We start from the raw sequence: 16,771 nt of genomic DNA, 5'->3' as shown, positions 1-16,771 counted from the left end.
TCGTAGGTGTAATTATCTTGGCAAGGAAATGACCCCTATTGATTCTGGGGCCAATGGATCAAATGTCAAGGCTATATTGACCTTGTAAGTTAAAAACGGTTTCCGACCAAAAACTTGACAACTCTAAGGCCCCTGGCCCTTAAACTAGTTAGGTCTATTGGCCTTTCTCTATTGATTTTAAGGTCAAGGGGTCAAAGGTCAAGGTCACATCAACCTTGTATGTAAAAACGGTTTGCGACCAATCAATTGACAATCCAACTTCGATTGTGCATAGGTCTTGGCAAGATTATTACCCTTACTCTGAAAAAAAACATATATACATACATGTATATATAAGATTTTTGTAGAGGTACATTTCAGGAGAATATCTTGTTAGCTCACCTGGGCATAGCTTGCTCGTGGTGAGCTATTGTGGTCCCATTCCCTCCGGTGTCTGTCGTAGTCCGTCATCAACACCATCTCCTCTGAAATCAACAAAACCATAAATAAAGGGTGCATGGATGGTCCTCTAACAAAGTTGTTCAAATGGTACAGGCCTGTTGCATAAGTAGGTATTAGGGCCAAAAAGGATTATAATAATGCAAATTTAAAAATCTTCTTCTATAGATATATATAAGGCCCGGAGCTTTGTATTTGGTATATAACATCATCTAGAGGTCCTCTGCCAAAGTTATTCAAATTATATCTCTCTAGATAGGGTAATAATTGGCCCGGCCTCGGGGGTTCGTGGTTTTTTGTTATATATTTATATAGCAAAAACTTAAAATTATCTTCTTTTCTGAAAGCCCAAGTGATAGTGCTTAGATTTACAGTCAAATCGGCCCCAAGTCAGATCGGGCCCAAGTCGAATCGGCCCCAAAATAGTCAAATCGGCCCCAAATGAAAACGGCCTCAAGTCAAATCGGCCCCATTTTTTTCTTTATTTATTTTTCTTTTTTTTTATTTAATGTTGCTAGCATATTGATAAAAACCAATTGTGTGGAGGTATACCTAATGACAAACCATGGATTACAAAGTAAAGAACAAAACATATTTTTACATTTATCTTCAATGCAGCATAAACATATGAAACAGTAAACATGTAACTGTATAAAGCATATTAGGTTTTTCATACGAATTATTGTCACGTCTTATCACAGACACTGTACATTACTCTGCTTCTTGTCCCAACACCCCTGGTTGGTACAAGCTTCAACAGTGCCGTTGCTGATAGTTGTTTCTCACGATAGCTACAAGCAGAAAAATTGAATAAAAGTATTAAAGAGTCAACAATTATAATATAGATGTATATTAATTTAAATGAAATACAAATTAGAAAATAATATGAATCATATCTATATTGTATCATACATTTTTCATGATCAATTATCAGCCAATCATCATAATACTAGTCACTATTCAAATATATTACTTATGAAATTCAACTTCTAAAACTCATTATAATTATACATTCATATATATATAATATATATCAATATTGTCTGTGTGTTCTATGTCCACTCATGTGCGAAAATCAAATTAAGTTATGTGCCGACACGTCTAATCAGATAGCATGTTGTTCACACTTAATAAATTATTACCGTTAATTTGCATTACGCATTCAAAAATCCAGTAGCAGTGCATCTAAATTTATTTTTTTTATCAAGAAACTATAATTTAAATTTAAAAAAACTCTTATAAAAAATGAATTTAGAAATAAAAATGTATTTTTTTCCTATGGCAAATAATTCACCCTGATCAATAAGTTTTGTCAATTAAAGAAACTTACCGGTATTACACTTCCTATGTTGCCATCTGTCACAAGCATCACAAGTGACTGCTGCAGTGCCTCCTGCCGGTGAAACAGGCACACTTCCCGTATCAATAATTGCTAAAACTAATATGATCTCGTTTTGGACTAGATTGTTACTGGGAAAAGAGCACAAAATTTCTCTATTACTTTACAATTACATGTCAAGTTTAAACGAATATAATTTTAAATGGATCTCAAAAATTAAAGAAATTCTAAATTCGGTGGGAAGACCAGATATATGGCTATCCCAGCAACTCGCTGTTAATAAAAGTACCCATAAAGTAATTAAACTGACGTTAATAGATCAATTCAAACAAACCTGGCACGACCAAATGCAGCTTTCAAACAAAGGTATGTTATACAATAGCTTTAAACACAATGTGGAATATGAAAAATACTTTAACGTGCTGACTAGAACAGACTATTTAACTTTTTTTAAATTCCGAACAAGTAACCATCGACTTCCAGTCGAAACAGGCCGTTACGACGGAACACGGTATGAAGATCGCACGTGCCCTCTATGTAATTCAAATTCTGTCGGTAACGAACAACATTATCTGTTGTACTGCGAGTATTTTAGCGACAAAAGAAATACCTATCTAGGAAATTACTATTTTAGATATAATGAGCACTCTTTTATTAACTTTATGCAGACAACAGATGAAGAAAAATTATCGAATCTATGCAAATTTATAAGAGCTATATTTAGTAAATTCCAAATATAAAAAAGCCATGCCGCCTTATTTGCAAATAAGTTAAGTACTATTTCTTACCTTAACATGGTAACATCCATCTGTACACAATTTTTGACCTATAACACATTTTTTCATGCCATCTTTAGCTGTAACTTTGCTGTCTATGTTTAGAATTGAAAACACACTTTCTCCTTTTTTTCGTGCTGTTTTTTTTATAATTGACCGAACTACATAAATCATTAATACTCCGCGAAAGAAATAGATTTGGTAAATCATATGATTTATACCTTTTTATTTTATTTTATTATGTCTTTTTAAATACAAGAATAAGCAGTTTATTTCCTACCAGCATTTCACATTACCAACAACTATGTCTATAATTCAAGATATGATTCGAATTCTTTTTTTCAATATTATAAACATGTACATGAATTTATGTCAATTTCATTTTGACAGGTGATCTGCTCCAATGTCTAAATTTAGAATGACATGTGAAATTGACGCTTTACACTGTTTATTTACTATTTCAGTACATATGTACTTATTGTAATGTAAACATGCGGGTATGAAGTTCTATTATGTATTTATGGAGTGAATTCCCCCATGATATATGATATATGATACTGAATGCATAAATAATTGTTTTTCTATTTTATTTTTTCTCCCCCTTTTTTTTATTGCTGATCTCTACCGGAACCATATATTGCTTAATTTGTGTTATTTGCATACATCCTCATGTTGTATTTGTAATACCTTGAGTGAAAATAAAGTTTTCTGTCTGTCTGTCTGTTTCCGCAAAACACTTCTACAGTCTATACAATTATCAGTCATTTTCAATAACTATATGTTAAAATCGCCGAATTAAATGCATGGTAATTTCAGACAATGACTGAATTGATTAAAGACATCATTTATTGTAAATAAATGTAGAAATCAATCAACAACCAAAGCACACTTTTATAATTACATTAAGAACAATTATATCACCAGCATCAAAGCTGTTTCAATTTTTTAAATGAATTATTTTTAATTGGTATGTTTATGTGAATTATGCAATTTCAGTAAATAACCTTGAAATTTTCAGTTAACAACCTTATTTTAACCACGGATTTATATTATTATGTAATATAAATCCGTGTTTTAACCAAAATATGACGTTTCACAAAAAAAACTTTAGGGCCGATTTGACTTGTTTTAAAGCCCATTTGACTAGTTTTGGGGCCGATTTGACTTTTTAAAATTGTTGTGTGGCCGATTTGACTCATTTTGTGGCCGATTTGACTCATTTTGGGGCCATTTCGACTTGGGGCCGATCAGACTTGGGGCCGATTTGACTAGTTTGCTTTTTTTTTATAGATTGCTACCTGGTGCCGCACATGGGGGACAGGTTTTTAGCCCACGTTTTTAATGGAGCACATTTCACATCACCACTCGTCGCTGATGTCTGCACAGCGGATTTACAGACGAGATCAACATAGAAGTAGAAGTAGAAGATTGACCAAATTATGGCCCTTGGGTCAAAATTGGCCCTGTCCCGGGTGTCATTACTCTTCCTTATATGTATAAAGTCAAGCCTTCAAAAAACTTCCCAGCTGGAAGCCAAAAGGCTAGAGTTGTGGGTTTTCACTTTATATGCCTCGTATATTAATAGTCCTAATTAAGATTTACTGTGACAATTAGCCTTGATAAGAACATTACTCCTTTTGATTTTGTGTTTAATATGTCAAAAATCATAATGTTCTGAGATGAGCGCTTTGTGTCCAATGCCCCCTTTTTGTACTGGATAAAAACATAAAAAACTGCACTAAGCCAACAAAAGAAGAGTGTTCAAAAGTAAGTTCGGTTCTATAGTAAAACATCCATCCATCCATCCATTCAAAACAATAAAAGATATATTTTTTAATTCTACCATTTGAGTTCTGTAATAGATATATTTTTTAAATTCTACCAGTTGAGTTCTCACTGAACCATCAAATTATTGCATGAAGTAAACCATAAGGTGATACTTAAGGCTTTATTCTTTAAGGTGTTGCATGCTTTCCCATACATACGACCGGGAACATTTCTTTATTCGCCATTGTTTTAATCGATTTAAATTACCTCCCCTTTCATAAAATGGCGGTGAACCACACAAATTTTTGAACAAAGAAAATTAGAATCTTTGGCCATTTGGTAAGAAATATGAATTCGTGATGGAAATATTATTGATATTTAAGTATTTTGCATAGGTATGCAGATGACAATTTATTATGTTTTCGCTTAAAAGAGCATTTAAATGAACGGTTTGAGAAACACATTAAATTATCATTATGTAAGGGAGATAATCGGTACCGTAATAAAGACTGTTTCGATAATAAACTGTTTTTTTCTTCAGGATTTTGGGAACATGGAATAGGAAATTCAGGGATGTTTTGTTAAAAATTGGGAAAATATGCATGACTTAAAGTTTAATTTTGCATGGAATTGATTTCTGGTTTTGTTTGCCTGTCAGTGGTTTTTTCACCAAAATATTCGGCGAAATTCGGCCCAGTTCCCCCCTTAAAATAGTATGTTTTATTCCCCCCTCAAAGCTGAAATTTCCCCCTTATACGGCAGCCTGAATCTGCCTGCAATGAATATTTTTCTTATTTTGCAACTAACTGCAGTGCTGAAAATGTTTTATTTTATGCCTGTAAGACTTACTGTTAAGCAAGGTTGTTTACAAATCGTTCTCGGGTAAGGGGAACTACTCCAGGCGTCCCAACAAGTTAAACATGCAACGCGTCAATATTTTAGATCCGTATATTAAGGAAAAGCAACGTATCTTAAACTTGTGTTGCAAGAGTTGCTCCCCTTTTCTAACGGAAAGAAAACAATATAAAATAAATAAACAAATAAAATTCGCCCTCCTGTTGCATTTTTCCCCCTCCAAAAGGCACCGACCCCCTTCCCCCAAAAGTGAAAAAAACACTGCCTGTGTAATCGAAATCGTTAATGATTTTGAAGCAGTATAAATTATGTAGATGTGGATCTTCAAACATTCAAGCACGATTACAGTCCTGGCTGAAAAAAAATCATGCGGTCCGAGAAAAATTCCTTTCCGTCAGTCCTCATGTCCGAATAAAATTTCAAAAAGTTAAAATATCAAGACCTGATTGATAACAAGTTCCCGGTGATGCAAAGAATTTATTAAAGAAGTTATTGACCTTAGATCTATTTTGTACCTGTCAAATAAATACCAGTCAACGCTGTCTTCAAAAAGTTTCATCAATGATCAACAACGGTAAATTTTGCCGTAAATTTCAGATTTGAAAATTTTGTTTTATGATGCCTGTTGAAATAGCCGATGAGTAACAATCTTAAAATAATCAAAATATATTTAATCTAATATAATCAAAACCAACAACAAGTAGAATTGTGAATGTTTCTGCAGGAAACAGACAAATTTTCAATTGTCACATATTTTTGCGATGCCGCTTTTTATAATTAAAAAAATTGTAACCAAAAGGAAAACTTGTTTTGTTAAAATGTGTGTAATAACACTTAAATGTAGTATAAGAATTAAAATTACTAAAGATATTGTTCACATTAGTTGAGATGGAGCCATTACCAGTATGTGTTTGTCACACACAATGAATATTTTCTCATGGGGAGGGGGGTGTGTTGAGTGAATCTGGAAGAAAACAGCATAATGGTCTGATGATGTAGAGTTTTTGAAATTATATTTCAAATCTTTTCAATCACTTTTATGGTACAGTGTTTTTCATTTGGGACATTCTACCATTTTCCTGAATAAGCTTTTTCTCTGTTCAAACTCCGACTCTCCAACCCCTAGCTTACTCTGCTAATATACATCATATTCGTCAACTGCAGCAAAGATGGCTTAACATATTCAACGTGATCTGTGCTCCTACTTTTCTGTGCTTGGGAGTCCAAGGACTCCTCCTTTGAAAATCCTAGTGAGAACCCTGCTTTAAGTTATTTCAATTGGTCAGCATCTGCTTATGTTTCTATATTGATGGTCTCACTAATTTAAAGAAAGACAATCATTTTTACATTCAACCGAGTTATTATGAAATAATGCTTGAAATGTCTGGGCCGGAAAAATATCATCCGGGCCGGAAATAAATATAAGGGTCTCGGTCCTTGTGGCCTGAAAAAAAAATTGACTTTCGCATAGACTGACAGGGGTTTTTTTTTACTAACAAATTGACACCGATAGTCGGCGTCTTCCCCTCGGTAAATAGCCAAGTTTTTTCCCCCAAAAAATTCTATTTTCCTTTAAACTGGATCAGATTTAATAATCACATGGTTTAAAATATTATTTTTCTTCATTTTATGCAGGATAAACCACCAATTGTTGTTCAAAATAACCAAAAACATTGCAGGAAACTGCAAGTACTGTCTCAACATGGAGGCAGCCATTTTTTTTTCTTGGCTATATCCCGTACTGAACGGTACTATTTCTGGAAAACAGTTGCTATCAAAATATTGTCATTTTCTTGGTTATTTTTAGTAAAGTGATATATTTTGTACTTCTTATTATGAAAATGACTTATATGGAGCTAAAGTGTGTCACAGATACACTATTATACCTATACTGTATTAACTTTCATACAAAAATAGAAGTATAAAAACCATTCACCACCATACATATTAAGAAAATATGTTATACTGCAAAGAATATTTTGCATGATGATAAAGTTTTTAAGGGGAAAAAGATATAGTTGTAACTCTCTTCTATGTAGTTAAGTATATAGTATAAATAACGTCATAATAAAGTTTCCCCAAATTGACTTTTCGTATATTTTTTCCCCTCCCTACCAGCGTCCAGCGTCTTCCCCTTTTCCTAAAAAAAAAACCCTGACTGATAAAAAATAATAATTTCTTTTAAACTTTGTTTGTTTATTGAGCAAAATATATGACATAAACCATACATGCCATAACATCCAGGATGTTGGGATTGTCCCAGAAATGTGGTCTCTGTCTTAGAGATGATTTATGTCCCGGTAAAAAATAAAAATCTAAAATAATCTACATTGCAATCAGAAATTTCTGAAACGCTTATAACAAAACGATTATCCACATACAGAAATTGGTGAAAATAATCCTTTGATTGGTTAATCTATTTGCCCCTTCCAACTAAAATTTATCAGCAATAATTTAGATCAGTTAACAGATTAATAGTTTACCCCCTCCCCCCATGAATGCATGAACAGAAAGCAAAAATTTTTGAGAGTTATTTCCCCTTTTTCATTTTTGTATTACACATAATTTTTGATGTCCTTAAAAATATGTTACATATGCAAAGTTTATAACGAAATAGGTTAAATAACTTCTTTAAATGCTCCAATTCATTGTGCCAACACCTGTCAGCATACATTTCATTCAGTTTTCAGAGAAAACTTCAAAGTATAATGTTCAGTGTCAGGAATTGTCAAAATATATGTGCCAGAAACAGATCATTAAATCCAAATACACTAGAGCCTCATTATAACGCTCATGTTGGGGTCTAATGTCTCAACCCTGCGTTCTAACGAGGCTCTCATTAGCACGCTCATTGGAAATTTCGCATTACCCCACCCACTGCCTATACATATAATGCTGAAGATTTTTACTTGCTGTTCAATGAATATCCACATTATCTTTTTCTAAAACAATTCAATGATGTAAACATATATTATTTTCACAAATAATAGTAATTATATTTAAAAGAAACAAAAAACTTGCGAGAGAAAAAAATAAAGCATGAAAGTAGTGTAAACAGTTAGCCATTGTTGTTGGCGTTGTAACTGTCCAGCTTTAGTTGTGTCCCCTAGTTAATCAAACATCATTTACTTCCTTTCTAGGCTGTTTTATATACAGAGCAGGGTTTTTAATTGATTTTGGACTTGTGTGGGTTATTCAGGGCTCACACTGGCTCAAATAAAATAATAGCCAATAATTTCAACTTAAAAAAATAATAGCCAAAAGTTCAGCGGACTATTCACGAATTAGCGATTAACAACATAAGCAGTTGATTAAATAAACATTACATTTATATCTTTTTCAGTTTTATAAGGATTCTCAAATAAACTGATAACATTTGTGTATATTGATAAACTAAAACCTTTTTTTAAATAGAACCACAACTTTAATTGTTATTATAGAAACAGAATAAAAACGTTATAATTAGTATAATTACTGTATAACAATAATATTAAAGATTCATTAAAACTTTACATAATGCTGTTATCAGAACAAACTTTTTTTTGTTTGTTCTAATCAAATTTTGTCAGCTATAACCACTGTCAATTTCCACATTTCACACAGAACTGGAGTAGATCTAGGTCATATTAGCCTATAGAAATAACACAAGTTTGCAAACTTATTCACAGAATGCAGCCTTTTTTCTGAATAATTTACTGAAAAATATCATCATCACCAATGTAATACAAATTTTCTGCCATATTAGAAAAGATTTTTAAACAGAACATAGCTTATTTCACCTTTAAATAAATATCAAACTATCGTGTCGCGAAAATATGTGAACAATCGGATTTTTTCTGTTTTCTGAAGAAATATTCACAATTTTGGTTGTTGTGCAAATAGTAGTTTGAAGTTAATACTTTTTAAATATTTTTACCATTGTTTTCCACTGGCGATTTAGTCAAGTAGCTTAAAACAAAAAAAAATCAAAAATTTGCAATTACTGCAATTCACGGTAAATTTTGGGTAAGTCAATATCCAGGTTTATCAATTTTAAAACGATGTTTGTGGCTAATTGACGGATATTTGATGGCTCTTATAAATGCTGGACAATATCTCTTTAAAGTACTTATACAATTATACATCTTCGCATGTATTTTATCACCTCGGGCAATATAGTTGGCAGCACGTGACCGGTAAAAAGTTGACACTCGATTAAATGCACCCCGCTGGTGTTAATTGGGTCTACTGCATTCATTATCGATTTTTACACCTTATATAAACACTGTTGGAAGTAAAAAATAATCGCCAGATTTTGTAGCCAAAATGCAAAAATATTCGCCAATCTTATAAAATAATCGCAAATGGCGACTATGGCGACCGACAGCGTGAGCCCTGGTTATTTAATTCAGGGAAGTTTACATGTCACAGATATGTGTGTGAGTTTTAGTTTATTTATACTCACCACCGGTTGCCCATGTCACAGTTATGATATGAATTTGAGATTTTGTAAACAATTTGATGCCTTACTGATGGACTGGTAAATCAACAAAAGAGCGGATAAACGCTAACCTGTGCATGTTTTCACATCTTTGGCAATCATAAATGTCCTAATTACAATTGTTTATTGTACTTGACTGTCAAATTTAACAAGCGTTATAGCGAATATGGCACTCTATAAACCTAGATCTACAGAATTTTTTTTAAGGGGGGGGGGGGGATTTTTTTTTTTAAATTTTTTTTTTGGGAGCTTATGTCTATGAGCGTTATACTGAAGGGAGAGCGATTTTATCGAGGCTAAAGTGTAGTTGGTAAGGTGAATCCTTATTGGTTCAAGAAAAACACAGTGGTACAAAACATTCAATGATTCAATTATACAGCCTGTAACTGCATACATAGTGCAAATTTGAAACTTTATTCACAATGAAAACTCATTCCAAATTGAAGAGAATAAAAAAGTAAAAAAATACCAGGGAGTTGAAAAAATTAATTGCATAATAAAACATGGTTCTTGGTGACACATGAATTGACTTCCAGTTCCTGGTATACATGTTGATTGCAGCAGGATGCGGAGGTTTCAAAGTTGGGATTCTGCATACCGTAAAATTCCTATTAAACGCCCCCGGGGGCTAAACATTTTCCAAAAGGGGGCTATTATTACAACACATTTTTTTCTTAATCCAAAAATCACTGTAAATACATTTAGTGTTAGCAAGTGTTGGTAATAACATTAAAAAGTGTTAAGGTTTTAAAGTTCATATTATACATATTTGTGTTTACTATAAAATAAAATGGATTCTGAATGATTTGAATAAAATTATGAATTTAATTGTGAGTTCAGCACTGATGAGTATATTGTATTCCTTATCAAAAGGCCTGGGGGGCCTTTAAGGCTTTATTAGGGGAGGGGCGTTTATTAGGAATTTTACGGTATATGCGTTATTTTACTGAGGATGTATTAACATAATGAATAGTAAACAATCTCAGACTTATTATCATAGATATTTGGATATTTATTTTTTAATGGTATTGAATTGGGGAATCTACATGTATGTATTAGTACTCATAAATTATATAAATTTTAGAATTTTATTATGAGATTTTAAAACTTATTTAATTTCACTTTTTCAGGAGTCAGTCAACAAGGTGAAAAGAAAGCAGTCTAAAAGAACTAAGCAATTTATATAGAATATTATAATTTGTTATTTTTTTGGACTCATTTTGATTCCTGAACTTAATAAAAGAAAATATGATTGTGCCAACCTCTACAATGTGATGGCTTAAAAAAAAAAAGATTTTCATCTGGCAAGATAAGAGACATCGTTTAAATACATTTATTAGACTGACACAATAAACAAGTTAGAGTATATTGGAAGAGATTTGACACGATGGCGAAACCAGACATGGAAGTGATCAAGGAGATTCCTGGTTATAAGGTTATACTGAAGGCAGTGCTGAAAAGTCAGATTCAACAGTTGGTAAGTTTATTAATAAATCTAGGAAAGTAATTGAATCAATAGTTTGGTAAATGTAAAAGCAAATAAATAGAGGATATTGAATGAGTGTAAGTTCAATACTGAATTTATTGCACGAGTTGAATAAATTTATATTATGCGAGCCTCTGGCGAGCATAATATTATTTTATTCAACGAGTGCAATAAATTCAATAATGAACTTACACGAATTTAATATTCTATTTATCACATACCCAAAATAAAGAACGTTTAAAGTGAAATAAGAGTCATTTTTCATTTACGCGCCTATAGTATAACGCTAACATTTAGCGCGTCTTAACGCTATGTTTGTATAACGCTAATGACGTCACGTCAAAATATATGCACGGCCATATTTACGGAGTCGCAAAATCGGCACGGGTGTGTGATAAATCTATTTATTGGCAAGTATTATCAAAAAAAATCAATAATTTGTTTAGTTTATTGGACATCAAATTAATAGATTGGTGAACTTAAATGGTATCAAGCTAAATCTTATGAAATTTTTTATAAAATTTATCATCGGTATAAATAAGGTATTAATTCAATTGACCCCCCCCCCCCCTTTATCTATAGACAGTAACTGTTTACGGTGATAATGAGGGTCGGTAGAGTTTTTGGCTTACAGTTATCCAAGAGCTAAATAATATTCCTGTCTGTGACGACAGCCGGTGTTTCTTTGTCTCATAAACTTCTGATATTTCAGAAAGAATTAAGAAAACTTATAATTTCAGTTAGCAATTTTTCAAGTTCATTCATAACAGCACAATGATGTCATCTTAAGAACTTAGTTCATTCATAAAAGGTGCGTGTGATTGATGTCATTTAAAACACGCGACTTCTCTTACATGGGGGGGGGGCGGTGTGAGACAGGTTTTTCTAGCACTGGAAAATTGAGTATCAGGTATCAGGGGCGGTCATTGGTCAGCTTTTCATTTTGTCTCATTAAGAGACTCATATGAACCAAGTCATTGCTTATGTTGAAAAAAATGATTGTTCTATAATTCAAAGGTGGAACAGTTGGCCAGCACAACAGAAGAGGAATCAGTCATATTAACAGCAAGTGTTTCAGATGGGACCCTGTGTCATCTAGGGTCAGACTCCGGCAAGGTGTTCCTTGAAGATCACGAGGACATCAAATCACAGTTCCTTGGCTTCTGTCTAAAACGTATGATATTTTCATTCTGACTAAATGTTTTAAATGTTTCAGTCTGGACATAACCATTTATAATTTCAAGATATGTACATGTATGGGTGTCCCTATAAATTGCCTCTACTATATGCCATGCATGTTAAATTAAATTGAAATTGAAAATTTTATAAAATGTGTGAGTAAATTCCATTCTCAGTTTCCCCTGTTAGAATGCCACAGGTTGTTTTTGAAAAAAAAAAAAAAGACTGTCAAGTGGATTGGTCTACAATGGGCTCAATGCCAATACTTATAATTATATTATACTGAAAAATATTTCTTTAAAATAAAATGTTGATAAAGTTTAAAATGATTTAGTATGAACATTTATACATGCTGAATGACCATATATTGACCTGGAAGTGAAACTTTATTAAAATCAAAAACACAAGACTTATTTTATTCAAATTTTAACACACTAGGTATCAACCACATGGCTGAAAACAAAAATTTACCAAATTTACAGAAATTCATTGGTTTAAATTGTTAGCTTTTTTTGTCTGTCATATAATGTATTGATGGGCAGAATGATGACTTTGTACAGGAAAACTTTTGACTTTTTGACAGTAAAACCAACAAAAAATTACTGTCATGTAAGGAACTAAGCATTGTGAATTTAATATTGTCTGTGAAATATCTGAATTATTTATCTCCCTTGTTAGGAAAATTGTGACATAAATCTAGCAAATTAAAGTTCAATCTTAAGGTACAGTCTCACTTACATCCCGGCAGAGCCCCGGCAAAGCCCCGGTAGACGTCCGGGGTGATCCGGGAACGACCGGGGTACGGACCGGGAAAAACCGGGGTACATCCGTAACTCTGCGGCAAAAGTCCTGGATGATCCGGGATGATCCGGGAACATCCGGCATCACCCCGGATGGAATAAAATATTTAATTATGTCACCGGGGTGGTCCGGATGATCCGGGAAGGTATAGCTTTGCCGGCTTCATCCTTAGCTCTGCCGGGAACGACCGGGGTTATACCGGAAAAGCACCGTAGCTCTGCTGGCACAAACCGGGATATCCGGGTATGATATAGCCGGCTTGTAGAAGCTACGTTAGAGCCCGGTATATGCCGGGGCAGAGCCCCGGTAAATACAGGCAGAGCCCCGGAGGAAAAAGGTAGAGCTACGGTTGATCCCGGTAGGCCCCGGTAGAAGCCCCGGCAAAGCCCGGATCATTTCATAAGAATAAGGACAATTTGCGATGATTGAACTTGTTTGTATTAAAAGCCTTCCATTTCCCTTCTATCCAGTATGGCATAAGGATTTTTTCAGGAAATCATCATGAATTACTATTCTGGAACAATAGATATTATATTAAATAAAAATTATGTATCAAAGTTATCATTTTCGGGCGTTTTCAATCCACCGGGGGTTCTACCGGGGCTCTGCCTGGATCGTCCTGGGCTCTGCCGGGGCTCTGCCTGGATCGACCGGGGCTCTGCCTGGGTCAACCGGGGCTCTTCCGGCGTCATCAGGGAACGACCGGGGAAGCACCGGCATGAACCGTAGCTTCACCTGGCTCTGCCTGGATGATTCCGGAGCGCATCCTGGGTGGTTAGTAGGGAACTACCCGTAGTGCTGCCGGGGTAAGTGTGACCGCAACAATAATTTCATCCCGGATCGTCCCGGATCATCCCGGTAACTTACCGGGATGGTCCTGGGCTCTTGCCGGGAGTAAGTGAGACCGAGGCTTTAGCTTATGTCTCAGTCATTTATCATATAAACTTAGCTCTCTGCTCTATGCTATATAGCTATCTGTTAACACTTACTATAACTATGAGGGGGGGGGGGATTTATAAAAATGAGCAGTTACACAAGTTTGATTATGTAATATAGATACATGTATTTACTATTTATATTACAGGACATCATAAACAGAAGCAGGAGAAAGAAAGAAAAGAAGCTCAAGAACGCGAGGAAGCTCTGGCTCGTAGCATGGCTCCAGTCACACCACCAAGGTATGGTGGTCCGCGATTCATGCCTAGATCACCTAGATATCCCTCCCCTCAACAAGGTTTACACCCAGTCGCCTTGAGTCGAGTCTCTCCAGGGGGTAGAATGAGATCTCCTGGGGTGCGGCATCAACCTTATCCAATGGCACGACCTACTCGACCATCACTGAACTTTGATCAACAAGGTCCGAGCCCAAGAATGGGTAATAAAATTGATGGTCAGATTATTAAAATAGAACCAGAAGATGACGATGATAAATCTAATCAAAGTGTTAATGATTCAGTTCAAACAACTTTCTAGTGTTCCTGGAAATAGTGAAACCTCCGTCACCTCAACCAAGCCCTCCACACCCTCGCTAGGTCAAGGACGGCAACCCTCTGATAACGATGATGCAAAATCTGAATCATCCTCATCAACCATTCCAAATGAAGCATCAGATGCTCAAAATATAGTGACTCGTTCCACCAGGGGGTCTGAGTCTCGATTCGGATTTATCAAATTTAATATCACCCTCAGACTCAAAATGCACATCAAGCGCAAATTTCACAAGACTCTTTCCGGTGAACCTCAGACCCCACTACTGGAGCTTGACCCAAATGTTTAGTGTTAAACTTTTGAAGCCGTGACTGAATCAGAAATGGATTTAGAAATAACGGGGGTGGAAAGCTAGGGCAGAATCAAATGCAGGATCAAATGAGTTCCCAGGAAGTGAGATGTCAAAATGTACAAGAACTGTAATGCAGGGAGCTTCAGGAAGTGCTGCCGATTATGGCTATCAGCCAAGGTTACAGTAAGTGTCATTATTACATACCTTACTTCTACCCAAACCATTCTCCAGTTTGTGAACATCTAAATAGGGCAACGATCATGCTAGAAGTCTATAGATGCAATTTTTATGAATATTTATAGTAGGTATGCATTGAAAGGTATTTGAGGTGATTTGGTTTTGATATAAAAAGATATATCTGTGTTATTCTACATTCATCTGTGATCATTTTAGAATCTTGGTAAAGATATGTAAATGACACCATCATCATGTCACAACTCCCTCTTTAGAATGAACACCATCATCATGTCACAAGTCCCACTCAAGTTGACACCATCATCATGTCACATGTCCCCCTCAAGATGACACCATCATGTTATAAGTCCCTCTTAAGATGACACCATAATCATGTCACATGTCCCACTCAAGTTGACACAATCATCATGTTATAAGTCCCCTTCAAAGATGACACCATCATTATGTCACTAGTCCCCCTCAAGGTGACACCATCATCATGTTATAAGTCCCACTCAAGATGACACCATCATCATGTCACAAGTCCCACTCAAGATGACACCATCATCATGTCACAAGTCCCACTTATGATGACACCATCATCATGTTACAAGTCCCACTCATGATGACACCATCATCATGTTACAAGTCCCACTCATGATGACACCATCATCATGTTACAAGTCCCACTCAAGATGACACCATTGTCATGTCACTTATCTATAGTGACATCCCACATGAAATTTCCCATAAATTTGCTAGATTTACTACAGTTTGTTGATATAGCTAGTTCTCTACTTCAACATTTTTAGGCACCCATTCATTTGACTGAGGGTAAAATATTCACAGTTATTACTGTTTGGTTTTCTGTATTGGTCCTTTATCATCATGTTAGAATTATATTTGCAGTTCCAAATTGGACGTTTGCCACACATACTCAAATTTTGTCATTTTTTTCTGTGATAGAGCTCTAGGATGAAATGAAATTGTCAGATCTATAAAGTTCAGGGTAGAAATCTAGCATGAGATTGTCAGATAAAGTTCAAGGTAGAACTCTAGCATGAGACTGTCAGTAAATGTTCAAGGTAGAACTCTGGCTTGAGATTGTCAGTTAAAGTTCAGGTAGAACTCTAGCATGAGATTGTAAGATTAAAGTTCCAACGGTAGAACTGTAGCATGGATTGTCAGATAAAGTTCAAGGTAGAACTCTAGCATGAGACTGTCAGTAAATGTTCAAGGTAGAACTCTGGCTTGAGATTGTCAGTTAAAGTTCAAGGTAGAACTCTAGCATGAGATTGTCAGATAAAGTTCAAGGTAGAACTCTGGCTTGAGATTGTCAGATAAAGTTCAAGGTAGAACTCTAGGATGAGATTGTCAGATAAAGTTCAAGGTAGAACTCTAGCATGAGATTGTCAGATAAAGTTCAAGGTAGAATCTAGCATGAGATTGTCAGATAAAGTTCAAGGTAGAACTCTAGCATGAGATTGTCAGATAAAGTTCAAGGTAGAACTCTAGGATGAGATTGTCAGATAAAGTTCAAGCTGGAGAATGGTTGTCAGGTCACAATACAGTGCTGAAATATGTCAGGGGCTTTCTTCATCTTTGTTCACTCAGATATCATATATATAAGTTATTTATAATACTGCATATTTGTAAGTGAACTTAACATCACTTCTCATTGGATAATCCCTATGTT

At 34.8% G+C, this 16,771-nt stretch overlaps 1 protein-coding gene across 1 annotated transcript; it reads left to right on the top strand.

The window, feature by feature from the left end:
* The first annotated feature begins 4,544 nt into the window (after positions 1-4,544).
* LOC132730521 (uncharacterized) lies at positions 4,545-14,864 on the top strand. Its single transcript, XM_060716474.1, has 4 exons — positions 4,545-4,659; positions 10,786-11,132; positions 12,159-12,315; positions 14,206-14,864. The coding sequence occupies exons 2-4, from the start codon at positions 11,043-11,045 to the stop codon at positions 14,592-14,594; spliced, it is 636 nt and encodes a 211-aa protein (XP_060572457.1). The 5' UTR covers positions 4,545-4,659; positions 10,786-11,042; the 3' UTR covers positions 14,595-14,864.
* Positions 14,865-16,771: the final 1,907 nt, after the last annotated feature.

This window comes from Ruditapes philippinarum, unplaced genomic scaffold, assembly GCF_026571515.1.
Source record: "Ruditapes philippinarum isolate M1 unplaced genomic scaffold, ASM2657151v2 ctg2632_1_1_1_1, whole genome shotgun sequence".
NCBI lineage: Eukaryota > Metazoa > Mollusca > Bivalvia > Venerida > Veneridae > Ruditapes > Ruditapes philippinarum.
The sequence above is the reverse complement of the archived record's forward strand: the minus strand, read 5'-3'. Positions and strand labels throughout refer to the sequence as shown.

Excerpts from the sequence above, each read along its gene's own strand:
- LOC132730521 (XM_060716474.1), top strand. The coding sequence starts at position 11,043 with ATGGCGAAACCAGACATGGAAGTGATCAAGGAGATTCCTGGTTATAAG. Across the intron at positions 11,133-12,158 it reads AAAGTCAGATTCAACAGTTG|GTGGAACAGTTGGCCAGCAC; the intron begins GTAAGTTTATTA and ends TATAATTCAAAG. Across the intron at positions 12,316-14,205 it reads CCTTGGCTTCTGTCTAAAAC|GACATCATAAACAGAAGCAG; the intron begins GTATGATATTTT and ends TTTATATTACAG.